General features: G+C 37.3%; 1 protein-coding gene across 1 annotated transcript in view; it reads left to right on the forward strand.

Moving 5' to 3' along the window:
• Nucleotides 1-3,278: 3,278 nt before the first annotated feature.
• radil2a (Ras association and DIL domains 2a) overlaps nt 3,279-24,101 on the forward strand; it is a 39,870-nt gene continuing 19,047 nt past the window's right edge. Inside the window, exons 1-8 of the mRNA XM_067382754.1 lie at nt 3,279-3,812; nt 5,799-6,122; nt 7,665-7,900; nt 9,644-9,963; nt 15,295-15,969; nt 16,850-16,887; nt 18,524-18,699; nt 18,859-18,971. Coding sequence (XP_067238855.1) covers nt 3,685-3,812; nt 5,799-6,122; nt 7,665-7,900; nt 9,644-9,963; nt 15,295-15,969; nt 16,850-16,887; nt 18,524-18,699; nt 18,859-18,971 — 2,010 coding nt within the window. The 5' untranslated portion in view covers nt 3,279-3,684. The remainder of the gene's footprint in view (nt 3,813-5,798; nt 6,123-7,664; nt 7,901-9,643; nt 9,964-15,294; nt 15,970-16,849; nt 16,888-18,523; nt 18,700-18,858; nt 18,972-24,101) is intronic.

Raw genomic sequence — 24,101 nt, forward strand, 5'->3', positions numbered from 1 at the left:
AAGCTGTATGTGTCGTTTATAATAATTTAATTACACAAATTAAGTGCAATCTTAACGCTTATACAAGCATCAGAAATTTAGATGTTGCACACCTTTGTCATGCATTACTTAAGTGATGGACCAGTTACAGTCATTTGTGGTTACTTAAGGGATTTATACAAATAATTCTACTCATAATTTATAAATTCCTTTCATTTGGTATTGAGTTAATAGCCCTAAATGAATAAATTGAGTGTACAAAATACCTCCACTAAGAAGAACTCCCAGGGATATTTGAATGCTGTCCAGTGGAGAACTGATTGGTTGTCTGAGATTCAAACAGCTCTTGGAGGAGGAAACAAACTGTCTCAGGGGAGTTACAGCTACTGCCACTAGATGGAGGACACCTCAAATCTGTTATGTAAAATTAAAACAGGGCTTGTGGAAGTTAAATGCAAAAAAATGCTTGTAGAATGAGCGAATATGAGAAAGCAGAGATGTTTTGCATATTTTACGTTGTTGAGTCCTTTCACACCCGGGCAAGGGAAATCCTCTCCCACCCTTCCCTTTTCCTTACACCTCACATCAGATCTTCCGCCTGTCCTTCATACTCACATACAGTGAAGCTACTAATAACATAAAGCATATCTGTTTATATTTAAATGAATGATATTTGAGTATGTCAATCATTTAAGTGCTTAAGAGCCTACAAAATAGTTCCACTCTGTTTTATGGCATTTTTTTTTTTTTTTTTTTTTTTTTTTAACAGTTTTTCTCTAGACTTTTCTACAGACCTCCATCACTCTTTTGTGCACCCCTGGAGGTCCCACAGACCCCATTTTAAAAGCCCCTAAATAAGGTCTCTACTGTGGCGGAGTTTGTGCTCATTAATATGAATTCAGTGTTGTATATTATGGGCAAAGAAAAATGGGCCAAGCCCAAAATGGTTAAACACTAAGCTTTTAATTGTCTTACAAATTATTGGTCAGGAAATTTAAGCAAATATACTCTCAGAAAAACATCAAAGACAGAATGAAGTTTTTGGGAGAATATAGGAAGTTGTGTGTGAGGAGCGATGAGTCACAATGAATCACAAGTTCTGTGGTGTCTTCAAAAATCTGCTGAGAAATACAATAAATCTGTGCCACAGAGAAAAGGAACACTGTAAAAAATATCCAGTTGTTTCTACGGAAAAATACCGGCAGCTGTGGTTACCAGAACAATACTGTAAAAATGACATCAAACCGTAAACATACAGAGTTACATGTGAATTTTACATTTTAAATCTGTTAAATTTACGGTAAAATAACGTATTTCATTAATTGATATAATGTTAATTTACCAACCTAATGAAGTACTAATATCTGTTTTGTACCTTTATAATACACTGACAGTCACCAAACACAGTGGTGATAAGAGTCACATGATGAATCAAAGTTCATCACAAGCAGATTTTCCACAAGCTGAGAAGGACAACACTAATATATAGAAGGTGCACACAGTGTCATTCACACACACACTAAACACCATCATGGTAACATGCATGAAATTTAAAAAATGCAATAAACATTAATTTAACAACATTAGATGTAACATAAAACCCTAATGAACATAACTGATTAGGAAAAAAATGAGAAAAACTAAGAAGAAACAGTTATTTCAACAAAAATATATCAAATGTGAAGTGTCACGCAGGGAATTGTGGGAATGTCAATTTACGGTTTTTCACTGTAAATTTTACAATGAATTGTTATTTTTCACTTCCAAAAACTGTGAATTTAACAGTATTTTACCGTAAAATTACATTAAATGTACCATTAGATCTATTAAAGTTATTCACCGCATATAGTACGGAAACTTTCTGTAAACCAATCAACAGTTTTTCACCGCAGCATTTTTACAGTCTTTTACTGTTAAAATCACGGTCATTTTTTTACAGTGAAGAAAAAGGCATAGACAACCAAGAAGTGATGAGCACAAGTCCATCAGGCTCATGTTTTGGCCTTGGTCAAGAGCAGATTTGAACCTTATAGTCAATACTTGGTCTCACATTAAACTCTATCTGGGAGACATTTTTCAACTACTCATGAACTGTTTGAAGACGAGGAACAAAACTGACTTCCTGTAGAAATCTGTCTGCAAGTTTACCCACATGGCTTAAACATTTAAAGAAAACAAAGGTGAAGGCTTTTTCATGCTATGTTACTTTATCTACAATTTTGTTCAGTTCTTGCTAATTTCCTGAAAAGTGATTTGTGATTAAAATGGTTGAAAGGATTAGTTCACTTTCAAATTAAAATTTCTTTATAATTTAGTTCATAGTCATCCAAGATGTTCATGTCTTTCTTCCTTAAGTCGAAAAGAAATTAAGGTTTTTGATGAAAACATTCCAGGATTTTCCCTATATATAGTGGACTTCAATGGAGCCCAAACGGTTGAAGGTCAAAATGACAGTTTCAGTGCAGCTTCAAAGGGCTTTAAACGATACCAGATGAGGAATAAGGGTCTTATCTAGAGAAACCATCAGTCATTTTAGGAAAAAAAAATAAAATAATAATAATTATAATTATAAGTTTTAACAATAAATGCTCATCTTGAACTAGCTCTTTTCTCTATTTGAATTCCAGAAGTGTAGACACTGCTAAGTGTATTACTGCCCTCCACAGGTTAAAGTTTGAACTAATTGTTTTATACTTGCACTAGCATATTGTATATGACAGTTTAGTTCAAACTTTGACCTGAGGAGGGCAGTAATACACTTAGCAGTGTCTACACTTCTGGAATTCAAATAGAGAAGAGAGTGAGTTAAAATTTATGGTTAAAACTTAAAACTTTATTTATTTATTTATTTTAGAAAATGAGCGATGGTTTCTCTAGATAAGACCCTTATTTCTCATCTGGAATTGCTGTAAACTGTAATTTTGACCTTCAACTGTTTGGGCTCCATTGAAGTCCACTATAAGGAGAAAAATCCTGGAATGTTTTCATCAAAAACCATTTCTTTTTGACTGAAGAAAGAAAGACATGGACATCTTGGATGACATGGGGGTGAGTAAATTACAGGAACATTTTGTTTGAAAGTGAACTAATCCTTTAAGACTACTGAAAGACAAGTAAATGAAAATATCTATCTATCTATCTAGACTCCATTCACATAACCTAATAAATATTCATGAGCTAAACCCTCACCATAGTAGGATTAGACTTCCGGTTAGAGTTCTCAGACGCCCCCGTGACGTCAGTATAGTAGCGCTTAACTTTTCAAACGGGACCCAAACACACACACGGGACAGCAGACACTCAACACGGGCATTAGGACGGACAGAAATGCTGTCGTTTATTGTAACGGATTATCATTAGTTTTATTCTCAAGGACATGTCGAATTAAAGAGGACTTCTTCAAACCGGTCTGGATAATTCATCAACATTTATTTAATGCCGAAGTGGATAATTGTTTTTTTTCCTTCTTAAACTTCGCAATGGAATATGTTTATGAAAGCGACCAAAGGACTGGCATGAGGAGGCAGGACGAGTGATGATGTTTAGCGCTTAAAGTTACAAGTTATTCCAGCAGTGCGCGCAACATGTGTTGCACTGACGCGAGTTATTTTGACAGCACGCGGAGCAGACAGACTGCGATATAGTTTTTAAAAACAGTCTTGACATTTGCAATAATACATACATGATATTTCTGCACATGTTAAAATGATCTCGGAGGAGAGAAGCAATCACATCTCTAAACAAGCGCTCGGCTTTCCCGTTGGGTTATTGATCCGCTCGCCCAAGAGACGCCTGGCGATGCTGGGCAGAAAGGCCAGCAACGGATCTCTACAGTGAGTTATTAATATCTGCACTTGTGCATAGATTGCATTCATTTACTTTTAAAGAAGTGACTCTAAAAAGAAGTGACTGCAAAAATATTTGTGGGGATTGAATCATTATTAATAAATGTATTTATTATTAAATATAGTAAAAACGCTTTTTGTCCAAACATTTCACTAAAAAGACATTTTGTTAGAATTCATTTAAGCTATAAATCATATAGTGTTTAGAGAATGCATGTCTCAGGTCCTTGGCCTGAAAAACGTTTAGTGTAAAACTAGAAATTACTGTAGCCTACATTTGAGACTTGGCACTGAATTTGCTGCCTTCTACAGTAACATAACTGCATCTTCCGTGTGAATGAGGAGATTAGAACATAACTTCTCTCTCTCTCTCTCTCTCTCTCTCTCTCTCTCTCTCTCTCTCTCCATCTTTTGGTATAAGTTATTTACTATCAGTAATAGTGATAGCCTATTAAAATATTTACATAGGAGAATCTCATATAAAAGCCTTAAAGTAGCTAATAATAAATAAATTATTTGGTAAGACATTTCATTTGTTAACATTAGTTAATGAATTAGTTAGCAAGAACTACTGATACAGCATTTACTAATCTCAATGCTAATTTCAACATTTATTAATTAATTATTTTAAAAAAAAGTTGTATTTCTTAACAATTAATGCATTGTGAACTAACATGAACAAACAATGAACAACTGGATTTTCATATCAATGTCAAGGTTAATAGATGTTGTAAATATGTATTGCTCATAGTTAGTTCATGTTAACTAATTCATTAACGATTGTTCACACATTAGACCTTATACTGTCTTACCTACTATTTTAATACTTATTCATATTTAAAATGTATTCTTATTATTATCTTAATTGTATATTTTTAATAAAATGTAAACTTGTTAATACAGTAAAATCCAGTCAAATGGTGTCAGCATTACATTTTTTAAAATATTTTTTCTAAAATATATTAATTAGCAGATGAGTGAAAATCCTTCTCTTAGATACTTTAATGAAATCATATTTATTACCAATTTTGAAAAGTGTTAGAATTGATAAAATCTTGTAGTCATCTGTCATTCGTGTTAAATTATAACCAACAACCTAGAGATAAAGTAGATGCTAGTTTAAAAATTTAGTTCACCCAAAAAATGAAAATTCAGTCATTAATTCCTCGCCCTCATGTTGTTCCACACCTGTAAGAACTTCGTAAGATCTTCAGAACACAAATTAAGATATTTTTGATAAAATCTGATTTCTCAGTGAGGTCTGCATTGCCAGCAAGATCATTTCTTTTTTCAATGCCCAAATTTAAAACAGTTCACGTGACTGCAGTGGTTCAACCTTAATGTTATGAAGCAACAAGAATACTTTTTGTGCAAAACCAACAAAAAAAAAAACAACTTTATTCAACAATATCTAGTGATGGATGATTTCAAAGCACTTCATGAAGCTTCAAAGCTTTACAAATCTTTTGTTTCGAATCAATGTTTCGGAGCATGTATCAAACAACCAAAGTCACGTGATTTCAGTCAACGAGGCTTTGTGACTTCTTAAGTGTTTTGAAACATTTCAACATTTTCAATGGTTTACCACTGGGGGGCGTGACTTTGGCAGTTTGATACATGCACCAAACCACTGATTCGAAACAAAAAATTCGTAAAGCTTCGAAGCTTCATGAAGCAGAGTTTTGAAATTGTTGAATAAAGTTGTTATTTTATTTTTTGACAGAAATTTCATTTTTGGGTGAACTAACCCTTTAAATTGATATGCAACTTAACTTTAGACTTTGTATGAAAAGTGTCAAACCTTTATTCACAGTTATTTACCTCAGGCAGTGAAACTGTCTTCTCAGCAAGGGCTTGTATATGATCTGCCACCTATTAAACTCAGTATGTCATTGTTGCATCTGAATTAGACTGTGTGCAGATGTGCACATATGTGGCGGGCTTTTAAAATGATCTTAACCATATCTGTCGTAGGTCCAGCGCGTCTGACAGCACGGCTCAGTCTGTGGAGAGCACTGGAGTCAGGCAGCCAGCCAAGAGCAAGATACGGCGACACAACAACAGGCTGACCACGGTGTTTAACCGAAGTCCTGTTCTGCGAAGCGGTCGGCAGGGTCAGGAAGCCAGAACCCTAGAACTGCAGGCAGCGGACGACCCTGCAGAGCTGTCCAGTCAGAGAACTGTCCCAGGGATCCTCAAGATATTTGGCAGTGACATTTGTCAAGGGACCAACTATAAGAGCGTTCTGGCCACCAGTCACTCCAGTGCCAAAGAGCTGGTCAGAGAGGCTCTGGAGAGGTGAGGGATGCGCTCCTGACCTTGTCAGATGAGGGTGTGTGCATGGATTGGATGTGAGGGTCGCATCAACTACACTCTTAAAAATAAAGAGTATTTTCACAGAGAAGGGCCATTTCTGGTTCCCAAAATAATCTTTCAGTAAAATGACCATTTTTAATAATCTAAAGAACCTTTTGTGGAATGGAAGAGTTCCATGGATGTAAAAAGGTTCTTCATGGAACCATAAATAACAATAAAGAACCTTTATTATTAAGAGTGTATGCATTAACATAATGATGCCCTTAAATGAATTTGGTTACACTTTATTTTAAAGGGATAGTTCACCCAAAAATGAAAATTTGATGTTTATCTGCTTACCCCCAGGGCATCCAAGATGTAGGTGACTTTGTTTCATCAGTAGAACACAAATGATGATTTTTAACTCCAACCGTTGGGGTCTGTCAGCCGTATAATGCATGTCAATGGGAACACAATCTATAAGAGTTAAAAAAACATGCACAGACAAATCAAAATTAAACCATGCAGCTCGTGACCACACATTGATGTCCTAAGACACGAAACGATCGGTTTGTGCGAGAAACATAGTGGTGTTTTAGAGGTAAAAAATGATATAAATACTGTTCGGTTTCTCGCACAAACTGATCGTTTCGTGTCTTAGGACATCAATGTGTCGTCACGAGCCGCAGGGTTTAATTTGGATTTGTCCGTGCATGTTTTTTTTTACTCTCATAGATTTTTTTACCATTGCATACGACTGACAGACGGCAACGGCTGGTGTTAAAAATCATAATTTGTGTTCTACTGAAGAAACAAAGTCACCTACATCTTGGATGCCCTGGGGGTAAGCAGATAAACATCAAATTTTCATTTTTGGGTGAACTATCCCTTTAAGGTGACATAGTTACATTGCACTTACTCAAATAAGTGAGTACTATTAATTAACTACATGTACTTACTATAAAATTACGGTTAGTGTTCGGGTTTGGTTACTTGTAATTATGCATAATTTACTGTTATTACTATAGTAAGTACATGCAGTAACGTGTAATTACATCACCTTAAAATAAAGCTGTACCATGAATTTTTTACCAAAACGCCGAAACGGAAATTAAATTAATTTAGCTTAAAAAACGTTTCTGTAATTAAATTTGTGTATTTGGTTAATTAGACTCTATGCTGTTCAGCGTGTTCCTGTTCAGAAAGGATCTATTGCTACTTTTGTTTAGACTTTAAAGACCTTGAGCATTTAAAGCGGTAGAGGGCATGCGCATATAAAAAAAGGAACATTATCGTTCATTGGTGCGGATGCTAATATCAGTATCTTTTAAAGTTATCGTTCTTACTCTTTTGGTCAATGATTTCCACCTTATTTTGGATGAAACCGAAAAAGAATTTTCCGGTTGTCGAAATTTCGGTGCATCACTACTTCAAACCCAAGGCTAGAAATGCTTGCGAACTCAAGTCAGTGGTCGCTTCCATTGTTCCATGACTCATTGTTAGTCCAGATAGTGAGTTCAACTGAGCTGTTCTCTGGCCTCACAGGTACTGCTTGGAAAAGGAAGACTCCAGTGCGTATGTGCTCTGCGATGTGATTGGCCGAACTGGGTTGGACCATGAATGGAAGACTGAGTGCTTTCGGGTTGTCGGTGACCATGAGAAGCCCCTCATGTTGCAGTCACTCTGGAAACCCAAGGAGGGATTCCTCAGGCGCTTCGAGATCCAGAAAAGAGCAAGCGTGGAGGCGCAAAGTGCCAAGGATACAGACACCATCACTGCAGGTATTGTGGCAATATCAGTTTGACTGAGTGAGCGTGATTGGTACCTTCAAAAGTTTAAAGGCCCCGTATACTCATGGCAAAGTTCTTTTCGTTCTTTGCTTAGGGGTAAAACGAAGTTCAAAATACATGACCAGCGATATACTGTTAGCTAACATCTGACATCACCCACTCTGCTGAGAGCAATGGTTAGATGAATATGTAAATATGTGCTTCACACTTTTCTCTCTCAATAACAAAATAAACACAACAAATTTGAGAAAGCATCTGATCAAAGCAACATGGATATGTTTGTTTGCACGAGCTCTGGCATTCTGAACTCTAGGACAGTCATGTTATGTTTATTTATAAAGCACTTCAATAGATTGCTTAAAATCAAGCAGCTTTGCTGATTAAACATAAAAAACAGAGTCAGTGTCTCATTTCATTACAACTTCATACTTGTGTTCATGTTTTCACTCGTGGAGGTCTGACCTCCACTGACTCAACAGGAGACCGGAAAAGATTTCCACGTGAAAGAAGGCGGAGCCTCAGAGCCACACCTACTTATTATGTAATCGCCATGAACCAATGGTAGTACAAAGGTGTTTATCAGCTGTATCAATCTTTTTTGAAGCTGATTTGAACTCCAAACAAAGTTTGTTTTGGTCCGATTTTGTTCAAAATGACGTCACATCAATTCGTTCTTTGATTTCGCTCGAAGTATATTGGGGCCGTTAGGCACCTTCACACCAGGGACAATAAATAGGGCTGCACGATTTGGGGGAAATATCTTATCATGATTTTTAAAGCGACTCAATTTAGAGCAGCAATTTCAGCACCATTTCCTGTGAACCGAGCCACTTTGAGCTTTAGTTTTCAAAGACGACATAACTGCACCACACCTTCAATAGCAACACGGAATTGTGCATTGGTGTGAACACTAATATAGTTATAATTATAGTTATCATGCTTGGTGTGAATGTGCCTTTAGAGATGTTTTGACTAGCTGACCTTTGATCTTTGTTCCAGTTGACACAATTTAGGAATGTTTTAACAGTCTGAGGTACCTCGTAGCTTATCCCAACAAAAGCTTGTCGGCAAGAAGCTTAGTGAAATTGCTCTCTCTGAAGTATGTTTTATTGGGATAGTCCTATCAGCACTCACACTGCGCTTTCCCACCGCGCTCCAGTCGCCAACATCGAAATGGACGCTTGTTGTTCTATCTGAGCGTGTTTCCTGCACTCTTGAGGGTGTTTTTTGGCATTGGGCTGTGCTATTCCACTGGGTTCTCTTGAGAATCGGTGACGGGGGAAGCTCAGCCCCGTCGCTGTGTGTTCTGGCAGAACAATGTAGGCGACCGCCCATTTCCACAGCTGATAACGCCCAGAGTGCCAATGGGTGTGAAAGCCTGACCTCTGAGAACCTTTCACAGTACTTCAATGCTGTTTATGTTACATCACTCCTATCCAGCTATGGAGTCATCTTATAGCTGAGCATCTGAAAGAAATGTTCCTATATTTATAGGAATGTATGCAAGCATCATCTCAAAGCATTTAGTAGTATTTCTCTCATCATTTTATGCAGTTATAACTTCATGCTAGTTTAAATTTGTTGCTCATGCAGTAAGAAGTCTGACTAAGCCATAGTCAGTACTATTATACTCTTAAGCAAATGTGCTCAATCACATTTTCATCATGACACTGTGAGAATGTAAACATTTTTTTCTGTGCAAATCATATATTTTTTTAAATTTTATACCCCTAGGCCTCAATGCCCAGGCCCGAAAGCTGCAGCATGCCCGTTCGCGGGTCACCTCCCTGTTCGTTGATGGGACAAATGAGGGGGTGGATGCTCTGGCTATCTGGAGGAGCTTGAGTGACATGGATGTCTCCAATATGGGAAAAGGGACCCATAATGCACCTCAGCAGGAGGATCCAGAGGCAGAAGCTGATAAAGAGGCTCACCGCCTCAACGCAGAGAAAGAGGAGACGGAAAGCAGCGATGACAACAACACGCAGTACTCCATCCACCTGCCCTTTGATTTCCCATATTTCCTTCTGCTGCAAGGATACAACCACAGACAGGTAGGATAATGGCTCTTTGGTTCCTCAGTGGTTATGAATGGTTCATTTGGTATGGTTCTGAAACTGTAGGTAATGTCAGGTTCAGACTACACAATATTTTTTGACTGTTATGATATTCACTGTGTCAGATTTGTGCGATTTGTGCGATTCTTGTTGTGTTGTGGACAAGAAACATGTCAGACTACACGTTACTTCCCGACCAATCATCAATCGCCTACTTTAATGATGTGCAAGATGTCATGGAGAAGGTGTAACTAGCCACTGACTTCAGGAAACAAGAGCGTAAACAAACAATGGTTGTACTAGCCTAATGCTAATTCCAGCACTTACTGGGAAAAAAACGGGACACTGTGACACGTCATAGACACAGCGTCAATTATCATCCACTATGACATGAGATAAAACAATCAATTCTTGCACCCCAAAGCCCATTGTCATTTACGGATCTCCACAACACCCTACAAAACTCAGATAGTGCCAAAATCGGGCTGATATTGTGTAGTTTGAACCCAGCGTGATGCAAGTTACTAGTGCTCTTTAGGGTTAGGATTTCTTCTGAAACTTTTAACCTAAAGTGTCGAACTTTGGAATGCAGCTCTTCCCACACAGTTGGCATTATGGACTTCGATGATTTATCAAATCATGTGGCTCAGTGTATTTTTCCACGTTGAAATGATGTGATTCAAAGTGTTTTGCTAAAGGTTGAAAGAATCCTGACACTAGTTTGCTGCCGCCTATGTTGATACGCTAGTAGCGTAGTGTTGTTTGCTAATGCAATCAATTATGGTCAATTTTTAACCAAATACAAGGGCTAGAGACCAGAATATCATAGAGAGTTGAGAGTAGGCTCTTCATTGAGAGAAAGCAACTACATTACAATTTTTTTTAGTCAATACAGTAAACTGAGGTTTGAGGGTCTTAAACTGTTTGGCAGCAGGAAATGGGAGAATGATGAGCTAATTTGACACACCATTGAATGTGATATGCTGTTTCAGTGTTATTTGATGCTCTTTTAGGATCTTTTAGGCCCTGTTTACACCTGGTATTTAGATGTGATTTTGTCCATTGTATCACAAGTGGACGACCCTAAATACAGGTGTAAACGGGATCTAAAGTGTTTTGAGCTTGTCCACTTTCAACCACTTCCTGAGGTAGTCGAAAATGCATTCATCCAGATTGCTTTCGCAGTGTGATCGAATGTGTTCAAACAGCCACAAAAGACCGCCTGCTCTCTGCCTACTGACCTAATGCATAAACATTATGGGAAGCGCGCTAGCCAGACAGGATTTAAACTTTGTTGGCTGAAGACCCAAATTTGGTTTGAAGAGGAAAAATGTACCAAGCACAATGTTCTCTCACCATTGCTGATTTCTAACACACACTCACAGCATTCGGGATGGTCTTGTGTCTAGAAACGACAGCGGATTCTCTGTGTGTTTTTCTGTCATCTCCGGTCATGTTCATATATAAATTTCATGAGCTCATTTCGTCCGTTAAATTTAAATATCTGAAAAAATCCATACATGTATCAGGACACAACAAATCAGGCAGACGTGGTTGAAAGTGGACAAAAGAGACACCAGGTGTAAATGGGTATGTGTCTCTCTCTTCTACTTGTGATCCAATTGACTAAAACACATCTTAATACCAGGTGGAAACAGTGCCTTAGTTTTGATATCTTTGTAGCAGCAGAAGAGGTGCTACATATGTTTTATATAATGGTTAAAAATCAGAATATTGGCCAAAACAATCATTCTATTCCATGTGTAGCCTATTCTGCTACTAATTACTCAACTTTTTTGCTGTTTCATTGTAAATTAATCAAAGGCAGCACAGTATCCCTGACAGCAAATTTAGATCTTAAACCTTACATATGACATTGGCGCATTCATCCTGTGTTGTTGACAGTGGCGTCAAGTCTTGACTTAAGCACAGTTTAATCTGGAGCCACTCACTGTAGAGAGAGTGTGTGGTGTGTGGCAGTTTTCTACAGGATTAGCGTAGGTCAGAGTGACAGGGTTTGGACAGGCAGACATGTGGACGACAGGTGATCCATGTGTCTCTAGGCATCCAGGGACTGGCCGTCAGTGAATGAGTAGCTATACTGGAGCTCTAGTCAACATGAGGCCTGCCTGCAGCTCGCCTCTCACACAGCAGGAGACAACTTAAAGAAAACGCACTGAAGCGTGTGAGACTCACATTAAGAACACACAGAATCCCAAAAGCCCTTAATAAACCCAAAGATCCAACAGATTAAAGGCAGCAGTGAAGGAAAAATAGACTGAGGCCTGTAACACACATACCATGTTTGCAGCATGCCACATTTTGAGTTCCAGTGCCTATATTAAAGAAATATTATTTTTTTGTACACTATATTCCGTATGTAAATGAGAAATCCCTTCTTATGTAAATTAGATTTCATGAAAATCACATTTGTAATAATTCTTATTGGCCCCCATATCATAATTATTTCATAATTTAAATTTTCTACATAACCAGAAATCACTTTGGCCACATAAAATTGATCAAAAGTGATAGAAAAGACATTTTATAATGTTACAAAGTATTTCTATTTAAAGTAAATGCTGTTGTTTTGAACTTTCTATTCATCACAGAATCCTGAAAAAAAAGTATCACAGTTTCCACACAAATATGAAGAAGCAAAACTGTTTTCAGTGTTGATAATAATCAGAAATGTTTCTTGAACATCAAATCAGCATATTAGAATGATTTATAAAGGATCATGTGACTCTGAAGTTTGGAGTAATGATGCTGAAATTCAGAAATAAATACAGAAATAAATTACATTTTAAAATATATTCACATAGAAAAAGGTTAGGTAATAATTCAGATGTATAAAGTGGATGTATAAAGTCAGTTCTTCTCAAGTTCACAAAGGTGTCCAAGCAGTATGACCCCAGGTGTAGTTTCTTTCAACATCAAAATTGAACTTTTCACAATCATAAAATGCCCAGATACATGTTTGTCTTCATTTTAAACAGTGTATCTGTTAATTTATGTATTCAAATCTAACAAACTTATTTTTGTAAAATAATGTTTTGCTTGAAAAGTGTTCTTGTGAGGTACCTCTAGTTCAGATCAGTTTGATCAGTTGCAAACAAATCAGTAGTTCATACTACTAAAAAAGGACATTCTCTCATGTCAACACCACTGCAGTAGTTTTTCAGTTTGTAGAACATTTTAAATGTCTCTGTGGCATATTGTGTGGGAAAGCCAAGCACGTTTTCAGAGGCAGGAAATGTGCTGCCCGGTGTTCCCTCACAGCAAGTGTTGCTGAGTACGCATTGTCCAGGGTGTGTGAGTTTTTGCATGTACACACTACACGGGAAAACCGCAACCACAGAACGCGACCACATTTTTTTTAGCCTTTTCAACTTGACATATTCACTATTGAAACAGAATATTTAATGATAATCCATCTACAACTGATTGGATTGTGAAAGTGGGCATCACATACCAGAATGGAGCTAGATACCATCCAGAAAAAAGTAGAAGGGGGTAGAGAAAGTTTTTGTAATTTGATAAAATATAATGAAGGCACACATTTCATTTGTTTGCTCAAAGCACATGCATGTGAGAGAGGAATAAACAGGTTTGCGGTGATAGCAGTAATTATATGAGTATTGTCTCATTCAAATGCTGAACTATAATCAGGAGTTAAAATTCCAGCACTGCAGTTTACTCTAGGTAATAATCAGCATTGTTTACTAAGCCTGCGGTCAGCCATGGCAGTAACACAACTCTGCCACGCAATACAGTTTCTCTTTCTTGTTTTTGTTCTTTGTTCCCTGAGTCACTACATTTTTAGCTGAACATGTTAGCATTTCTCTTGCACAATGTCTTTTCTCCCATCATAGTTAGGTTCCGGAAGTAAAAACTCCATTCATTTTCTCCATAGGGATTTCTCCATTTGATCTTTAATGATAACTTTAAAAACAGCCTTATTGTGAGCTACAAAGTTGTTAATCAATGGTATTAGCTTCAGTTGAAGCTCATTAATTCAACTTATTTTTAATATAATCATGTTCAACAGCAGAATTAGTGGCGAAAAACTACATTACCCATGATGCTGTGCAGAAAATTCCACCAATCATAGAGTCGCCACAAGCAAAATGCACCAAAAGAGCTCTTTAGCTCGGCCCACTCCTATGAACCACTGCGAATGACTTTGTGGGATTGTAGTTCTTTCCCTCACTAAAGGCATTAAGTACACAGTTTTATACCTTTGTGTTTTTAACTGATTTTCAATTACGTTTTGATTCAAATCAGAGTTTGTAATGTTGTGATTCACCTTGTAGCTGGTTGGCTTTATTCATGGCTTATAGCACTTTCATGAAGACTTTTTTTTTTAATTCCTATGGGAGAAATGAATTGAAAAATTACTACAAGAACCAACGCTACTGAAAAAGTTGACAGGAATTGTTGCACTTTATATTCAGCAGAGCACTGGAAACTCACAACTTAAGGAAATATAGAAATTCAAATAAAATAGACAATAAATTCAGTCACCTATGGTTTTGTTTTTTCCCCACACCATTATACTGTATATGACTGTATGTATATCTTAATTTAGGGAAATATTGTTCATGTGATTTTCATCACACATGAAAAAACTCAATGTACCTTGGCCTTAAAAGTGGGCTTAGATATAATTTTGGTCCACTTTATCCATGATGGGGTCCTCAGTCCATTTCCACAAGAAACGGGTGATGGCCCTGCTGATCACACGTTGCTCATGTCAAGAAAAAGGAGAATGAATGAGAGTGAGTTTACGGCCTAAAGCAGGTGCTTGGGAGATTATCTCTGGTTAAGAGACTTAGAACAGCTCTATGTCAATCACTTCTCATAGTGCTGAGAGGCGCTTCTTTCAGATCAGAAGAATCATGTGCTTTAGCAGCACAAATTGGATCAATCGATTAACGGTGCTGTCTGTTTTGACACCACAGTGTAAGCAGATGAAGAATTTAGACCATACTCCTTTCTTCTGTTACTATCAGTTGTCAATTCAGGGGATTGCAAAACACATTGATTTTTCAGACATTGAACAATGCATGTCTCACACCTTTAATATAACAAAATATTATAACATAATATATAAAATTAAAGATGCAGGAAGTTTCAGTAAAACAAAAGTGAATACATGTTTTACAGATTCATCCCAAAATGTCTTAATCCTTGGTATATAAATAACCCCCACCCCATACTGTTTTGTCCCAGTACTCATCCATTAGAACTTGTTGGGCTTGTTGCCCAAAGTTATCCTGTTTCCTTTAATGAAACCTCCTGTTTCTTCTCTTAATCTCTTGTCAGGACTTTCTGATCTATCTCATGAGTGGGAACAGTTGTGTATTTGGCTGCTCCGGTGAATCCTCTGCTGATAAAAATGAGGAGACCCTGAAGGTGGACGTCTTACTCTTTGCCCCCGACATCCTACCTCAGCATTGCTGCGTACAGCGGCTAGACGCCACCAATGACCAAACCAAGGGTGGCAGTAAGATGCGAACCATGCTCAGACCCCTCCACAGCTCATGTGTTACACACAACGGCGTTCCCCTTGATGACGAGGTTGAGTTGTGTCCAGGTGACCTGGTGGGGCTTGGTCAGCACTATCTCTTTATGTTCAAGGACCCTACGACCTCAGGAGCCTTTCAGACCCCATCCTGGATGGCCACCCTGTGCCCCCCTGCCACCACATCACCCTGTAAATTGTGCGGGACATCCGTCAGGAGAAGGAGGACTAAAAAAATGGCCGCCCGCTGGAGGGACTTGGACGGTAGGGTGGTGTCGCTGTCCTATCAGGTGCAGCATGAAGATCAGGTCTTGGAAAAGATTGTCAGTATGGTGGATCCAGTAGGGGAAGAACCCAAACTGACTCCAGCCTTTCTACTATGTCTGTGCATTCAACACTCCGCCACCAACTTTGAGTTGGTTCACCTTCGGAAATTGCTGCTCTCTATTGCCAATCAGATCCAGCTCACCATGTGGGTGAGTGAGAGTCTATAGAGTACAAAAATAACCAACAAATATGAATAACAAGAATAGCACACTATTATAATGTAGTACCAGAGTAATTGTTTTTTTGGACACATACTATGGTATTCTGTGACCTTTGTGTGCCATTTGAGGTACTGTATAGGGCTTTTTACACTGCACTTAACACCAGATAGAGGACCATTTCACACTTATAATAATTATAAGCAGAGTTAACCCCACATTTGTTGCCAAATGTGTATGGTGTAAAAGGATGTGGTGTTAGATTGTTAAGGCTAGATGCTTAGCCACAGATAACCAATTATGTGCTTCAAACTGATTGGGTGAACTGCTGCGTTCATCCAATCAGTGGCATTTGCACCACAAATATGAATGTTAACCCAGGGTTTAGGAATGTACAGTGTGAAACTTCAGCGCATGGGTTTGGGCTATTAATATTGGGATTAATTATTAAACCCAGGTAAATTTTGAGCAGTGTGAAACGTGAAGCAAGATAACTGAGGATTCTGTTTACCCAATGTGTAGAATGACCCAGGGTTAACTATTTAGTTATTATAAGTATGAAAAGTGCCTTTTATTTATGTATATATCTCACTTTGTGGGTCTAGTGAAATAGAATAGGAAGCAGTTCACTAACAAGAAAGTACTATTAAGTGCATGAAGTATATTTTGAGTGACATAATATACCATTGTACATTATTTGCATAACAATTGTGGACTATAACAGTGTAAAGTACTGGACACAAGAACATGTCCTGTTTGACACCCCTTTTGAATAGCTGAAATGGGTCAAAGTTGTCATCAGAGATTAAAGGTTGTGGCACACTTAAACAGAGTTGTTCTTCTGAGCTGTTTTTTTCCCCCTCCTCCACAGGAAAGAACAAAAGAACTCGCAGCTCTGCAGCCAGACATGTGAGAGAGCTTATTTCTTCTTCAAACCATTCTTCTTTCACACACCCCTGAAATAAGAGCAGGGAACTTAAAGAACGACATGTAACTAGCTTATTATCACCCATGGTGCTGTATGCATTCAATTCACTTTTGTTTTCTTTGTGGTGCCCAATCACGTCCCGAGACAGGGACACTTGAGTGTGTCATTAACTGTTGAATTGTCCAGTGATAAATCTGTCTGCAGACAGACAGCAGTGTTAAAGCATTTCAGGCTCTGATTGTCTTGTGTTTAAATTGTGAATTTGGCTAGCAGAGAGCTGGCATTTCTATCAGCTGGTATTTTCCTCTCAGTCCACATCCTGATTTTCAGTCACTTCCCTCCATATTGTGGTGAGGTGAACAGATTAGTGGTTGAAACTGAGGTATTAAAGGGGGGAAATTAACCTCAATGTCTTAATGATTTGAACTTTGATTTGGCTTGCTGCTTTTCAGGCTATTAAAAATATTGAAATGCAAAAAAGAAAGGTTTTAAAAGCATTTAGGTTTAGAAGATTGTGAATCCAGTGACATCATTGGACTAGTTTAGTTCTTAGGATGGTTGTTTTATTGGACATTTAGACAGACAGGCAAATATATGGACAGACAGGCTGGTTGGTTGGTTAGTTGGTTGGTTGGTTGGTTGGTTGGTTGGTTGGTTGGTTGGTTGGTTGGTTGGTTGGTTGGTTGGTTGGTTGGTTGGTTGGTTGGTTGGTTGGTTGGTTGGTTGGTTGGTTGGTTGGTTGGATAGACAGACAGACGAATGGATGGATGGTTTGGCAGACAGATGGTTTGGTTGGTTGGTTAGTTTGTTGAACAGACAAATTAATAGATGGATGAATGATTAGTTGATTGGACAGACAGATAAATGGTTAGATATGGTTGGTGATTGGTTTGTTGGTTGGAAAGACGTAAAAAAAGACAGAAAGGTTGATGGATGGATGATTGGTTGGTTGGTTGGTTGGTTGGTTGGTTGGTTGGTTGGTTGGTTGGTTGGTTGGTTGGTTGGTTGGTTGGTTGGTTAGACAGACAAATTGATAAATGCTGAGTGATTGGTTGGACAGACCAATGAATAGGAGTGTTGAATAGAGATGGTTTGTTGGTTAGTTGGTTGGATGGACAGAGTTTTTGATGGATAGACAGATGGTTGGTTAGACTGAAAGATAGATGGATAGTTAGTTGTTTGGTTGGTTGGACAGACAGATAAATAAATTATTAGAGAGATGGATGGTTGTTTGATTAGTTGTTTGGATGGATATTTAGACTGAAATCCAAAATGGTAAATGGATGGTTGGCCAGACAAATTGATAGATGCATGGTTTTTTGGTTTGAATTAACAAGCTTATACATAGGTGTATATAGACAGAAATATGGTTGGTTGGATGGACAGATATTTTGATGGATAGCTAGATGGTTGGTTAATCAGACAGACAGATGAAGGGATGCTTGGTTTCTTGTTTGGCAGACAGATATATAGGTGAATAGATGGTTATTTGTTTGGTTGGTTGGCCTAAAAAAGTAATAGATTATTGGTTTGTTGGATAAGCAGACAGACAGATGGATAAACTCATATGAGTCTATGTTTTGATAACATGTGAACATTGTGCTGTTTATGCAACAGAAGCACCAGTGATATGTCAGCAGAGCTGCATGTGTTGAACATGAAGGATCTGATCCCAGGCCTGCAGCCGCTGGTGTTGTGGATGTCCAACTCCATTGAGCTGCTGCACTTCATCCAGCATGAGGTCCCTCTGCTCTTAACATGGAGACAGCAGGACAGACAGGAACAGGACAAAGGTACCAGCCTTCTCTCTGTGTTGTCCTAAATTACTCTAAATATGTTGTAGATCAACTGGCCTCTTTGGCTCATTGCTTTATTTATTTTATCTTGTCCAGTCGACAATATTTAGCAGTCTCTTGAGAATGTGCAGTAACATCATGTCTCCATCTACTCAGAATCATTGGATTGTCAGATCGAGTCCACACGTACTGCCAGTGAGGAGGCCATGACTGTCCTGGAGGAAGTCATCATGTTCACCTTCCAGCAGTGTGTCTACTATCTCACCAAAGTAAGTATAAATGAAAGGCCATTAGGTCTGCCAATTGATTTAAATATTTGCATTTTTTTTTTTTGTGGTAAAGTACTATATTTAGTATATATTCATTCTTAATATGCAATGTTTATTTTACATTATATATGTTCCTCATAGCCCTGAAAGGATGTAAAATATGTGAAACAGGACATAACCTTGTAAACAGCATTTTGTGCTTCCAGTCTGTAAGCCAAAGTAAAGTCATAACAAGGCAGTGGAGACATAGGGATTGGCCATAGCTATTGGTGAGTGAGACAACTTGTCCTCTCCTTCCCAAAGAATCAAAAACAAACACATTAACAGTGTATTTTCTCAAGGCTCAAGTTAATGGCAAATCCCTGCCCCTCTCAGATGAGCGGGAAATGTTTTGGAACATTTATTTTCTTGCTGAATTTGTCTGTAGCTGTACGTGATGAATGTCTTAAAGGAATAGTTCAATCAGACTGAAATTGTTATTCTCTGTCCATTGTTATTTTCTCAATGGAACATAAGGAGAATTGTTTACTTTTCTATGAACTTTTCCTTTAATCTTTGATGTGCCTCCTTGGGAACTTCTCAAGGAAACCAGTTTTGTTATGGTTTACTAAAACTAAAACTATTAAAAATCGCTAATTGAAAATGAAAGGAAACATTGTGAAACTCATTCTCCATTATATTACATCAATGTTACATCAGTTTCAATGGTGTGGAAAATCTAGGCGATGAAGTCACCTCTAGTTGGAGACAAGACATTCCAAATATGTGACGTGTTTGTTGCAGATTAACTTTGTGGATAAATAGTCAATGGAAAGGTTACGTCCTTCATGGTTCAAACACTCCAGTCCAATACTAGAAAGTAACAGGTATATGAGGGGTTAAGAGGACTGTCAGTGGGGCAGACAGGAAGGACAGAGTTACTCATCCTCTGACTGATGGGGAAGCAGCTGTGGACCTCTACATTTGGACTCGGAGAGTTCATCTGTTTCCTGACCAGGAAACATTTGGTTCTCACCACCAGAAATGGAGAGGAGTGTCCAGTTAAAGCAATCATAATTCCCTACCAGGAAGTTAACAGTTACCAAATCATTAGCATGTAAATGTCGTTTAACAAGCCATAAACTCTGTGTTTTTCTCTTACTGGTGATGTCAGACTGTGTAAGGTGATTGGTTGGTGTCGGAAAATTGTATTTTTCTGTTAAAAGAACGTACGGAACATTAAACAGGTTTGACTAACTCCAAAACACTTGTTCTAACTGCATTTTGATACTTCAATCGTCAGTTGTTGTGAATGGTGGGATTCATATGCATCTCTTAGTCATGCTCATGAATGCTGTGATGTCATGGCTCTGATCAAAAGGCAAGAATGTGTCAGTCATTGATGAGTCATGGGGGCGGGACCATTGGCTCTAGTTAGTTTTCAATGACTTCATTTGTCTGAAGTGAATTGAGTGTGAATCACTTATTTCAGCTTCGTTAACCTCTGCTGTGTCCTGACAAACTGGCAGAGTGTTTTAAAGTTGGGAAACGGAAGTTGTGATTCCCTATTGTTATGCATATCTGAGTAAAACAGCTTTTCTAGAACAAGAAAATGGATCAAAAAATATGAATTAAAAAAAATGCCATGCATGGATAAATAATTTAACTTAAAGAGTTGTGTTAAGGCGCAGTCAAATTTACCATTGTTCATTAAATTTTCACAAGCAAAATTCAGTTTGTTTTTAATAGGAATCCACACGATGGAGAATTTCATGTGAGAGTGAAAGATTTCACCTTGCGGATCTCGGATTTGCCGCATTGCCTAACAGAAAGCTGCTTGGTTTGAAAGTGACTTCTGCATGAGCTAATATATAACTATACTATTACAGTAGAAAATGGTCTACTCTTGCTTGCAAAATTTTAAAAAAAATTTGCCAATGTGACCGCACCTTTAAATTGAAATCTTATGTTTAATTCCCATTGGATGATCATAGTGATGATGAGTTGTGCTTCATTCATTGCTACTCTATTGGCAATGGACTTTTTTGCTTGTGAAATTGAGCCAACATTTCGGTAATGTGACCAACCCTTTAGATTGAAATCTGACGTTTCTTTCACAGATCAGTGACTATAATGATGGTGAGCTGTGTTTCATGCATCGCTACACTACTGACAATGGAAGATTTTTGCTTGTGAAATTTTGCTAATGTGTCCACACCTTTAGATTGAAATCTGAAGGTTCCTTCCAAATCAATGGTTATAGTGAGAGTGAGCTGTGCTTCATACATAACTACCCTACTGACAATAGACAATGGACCATTTTTGGTTTCAAAATTTTAGTAATGTGACCACATCTTTACATTGTGGTCTGACATTTCATTTGCAGTGGATGGCACATGTGATGTTGACCTGTGCTTCAAACATTGCTACACTGTTGACAATGTATTGTTTGCCCATGAAATGTTGCCAAACTTTTAGTAACGTGACTTGCATCTTTACATTGAAATCTGACGTTTTCTTCACAAATCAATGGTTATAGTGATAGTATAGTAAAAGTAACAATAGACCATTCCTTTCAAAATTTTGGTAATGTCATCATACCTTTACATTAAGATCTGACACTTTATTCACAACAAATGGTCATATAGTAATGTGAGCTGTGCTTTATATATTGCTACACTGTTGAAAGTAGACAACGTAATCTTTTGCCTATTAAATTTTGCCCAAATTTTGCTAATGTGATCACATCTTTACATTAAGATCTGACGTTTCATTTGTAATGTATGATTATATTGGTGATGAGCTGTGTGTCATACATCACTACACTATTGACAATAGATAATGGACACGTTTTGCTCGTTAAATTTAGCTGAAATTTTACTTATGTGAGCGTGACTTTAGTTTGAAACCTGACGTTTCATTAGCCTATGGATTGAAAGAATCTGTAAAGTATTTAGACATAATTTGGCAAAACCTTTCCCTTTACTTATTTCCTTGTGCTTAAAAACATTGATATTTACCTTTATTTCAGGGTTATAGTTTAGTATGTGTTTTTGTCATCTTTGTGATAAAATACATTCCCACTAGGCTCGTAGCCTTGCCTGTGTTCCCGTCTGGCACAGTTATCTGCATGGCCCTTATTTGTTTACAAAATCCTTTTATCTGTTCCTGAGGGGGGCAGTGGTTTAGTCAATGGGAAAAGTGAGTGTGGATGTGAGATGCATCTGCTGGTTTAGTCTTATCTGAATGATTCTCAAGACTCTCACTGGTGCTGTAACAATGGGCAGTCAGGGCAGAGACATTCTCCAGAGTCCAGTCACAGCCACATATCACCCGCTGAGGGGAAGCCGGCCTGTGCCGCACTTCCTGTTGGCTCAGACGCGACGTTCAGGAACTGCACACAGCACTGCTCCTGGCTACGTCCTCTGTACTGAAAGCACAAATAATGTGACCTGTTTCACTCTGTCCTGTGTTTTCTCTAATGTTTTAGGTTACATAGATTTACATATGAACTGTATGTATCCTATTGTGCACTCAGGATTCATAAAAAAATTATTGAGCTTTTAACTTTAAATTCTGATATCCATTATACATGTACACTTCTATTCAAAATGTTTAAATATTTTTGAAAGAAGTCACCAAGGCTGCATTTAGTTGATCAAAAATACAGTAAAACAGTAATACTGTGAAATATTGTTACAATTTGAAATAACTATTATAATATATTTTAAAACATAATTTATTCCTGTGACATAAAGCTGAATTTTATCAATAAATTTCTTATTATTGATAAAAATTATAAAATGTTATAATTTATTGAGTAAAAAGTTTAAAAATAACAGCATTTATTTGAAATAGAGGTGTTTTTAACATTATAAATACCTTTACTGTCACTTTTTAACAATTTATTGCATCCTTGCTGAATAAAAGTATTAATTTCATTCAAATAAAAAAAAAAAAAGTATAAAACCTTATATATCTCCTAAATATCTGTTTATACCAAACAGAACAGTGGCAAATATTTTGATTTACTATTCAACTACTAACTTAAGTATAGATATTCTACACGTTTTATTTTACATTTACAATTTGGATACAAGTGTGGTTTGTATTTTTCAGGTGTATCTTATTATATCTTATTGATAATTTCAGGTTTAGTGCATATTCTTTTTTACAACTCAAGATTTTTTTATCAATATATTTATATTTACAGCTATAATATTCAGATTTAGAAATCTATATTAAAATGTACAATTCTGTATTTCAGTTTTACACTTTTCCATAATACACATTGTAGATGTGATTTGACTGCACTGTGCGCAAAATAATCCTACATAAGTTTCACATAACTTTGGGGTAATTATTACAAGTATACATTCGTGCTTAGAATAAAGAGCCATTAAATGGTTAATTCTGTCATTTATTACACACCCTCATGCCGTTCCACACCCGTAAGACCTTCATTCATCTTTAGAACACAATTGAGATATTTTTGATGAAATCCGATGGCTCAGTGAGGCCTGCATTGCCAGCAATGGTACTTCCTCTTTCAAGATCCTTAAAGGTATTATAAACATATTTAACTGAACAGTGTTCAGTTCATGTGACTACAGTGGTTCAATCTTAATATTATAAAAGGACGAGAATACTTTTTGTGTGTCAAAAAAACAAATGAACGACTTTATTCCACAATATCTAATGATGGGTGATTTCAAAACACTGCTTCATGAAGCTTTACAAATCTTTTGTTTCTAATCAGTGGTTATCAAACTGCCAAAGTCACATGAACTATTGAAATTTCGAAACACTTATGATGTAACAAAGCCTCGTTTACTGAAATCACGTGATTTTGGCGCTCCGAACCACTGATTCGAAACAAAAGATTCGTAAAGCTTCGAAGCTTCATGAAGCAGTGTTTTGAAATCACCCATCACTAGATATTGTTGAATAAAGTCGTAATGTTTTTTTTTTTTTTTTTTGCCACGCAAAAAGTATTCTTGTCGCTTTATAACATTAAGGTTGAACCACTGTAGTCACATGAACTGTTTTAAATATGTCTTTAGTAGCTTTCTGGATAGATTAGGTACCTTTTAATTATCTTGCTGGCAATGCAGCAATACTCTTAATAAAGTTGTTTTAATAAAGCTACTT

The sequence above is a fragment of the Chanodichthys erythropterus genome, chromosome 3 (assembly GCF_024489055.1).
Source record: "Chanodichthys erythropterus isolate Z2021 chromosome 3, ASM2448905v1, whole genome shotgun sequence".
Classification (NCBI taxonomy): Eukaryota; Metazoa; Chordata; class Actinopteri; order Cypriniformes; family Xenocyprididae; genus Chanodichthys; species Chanodichthys erythropterus.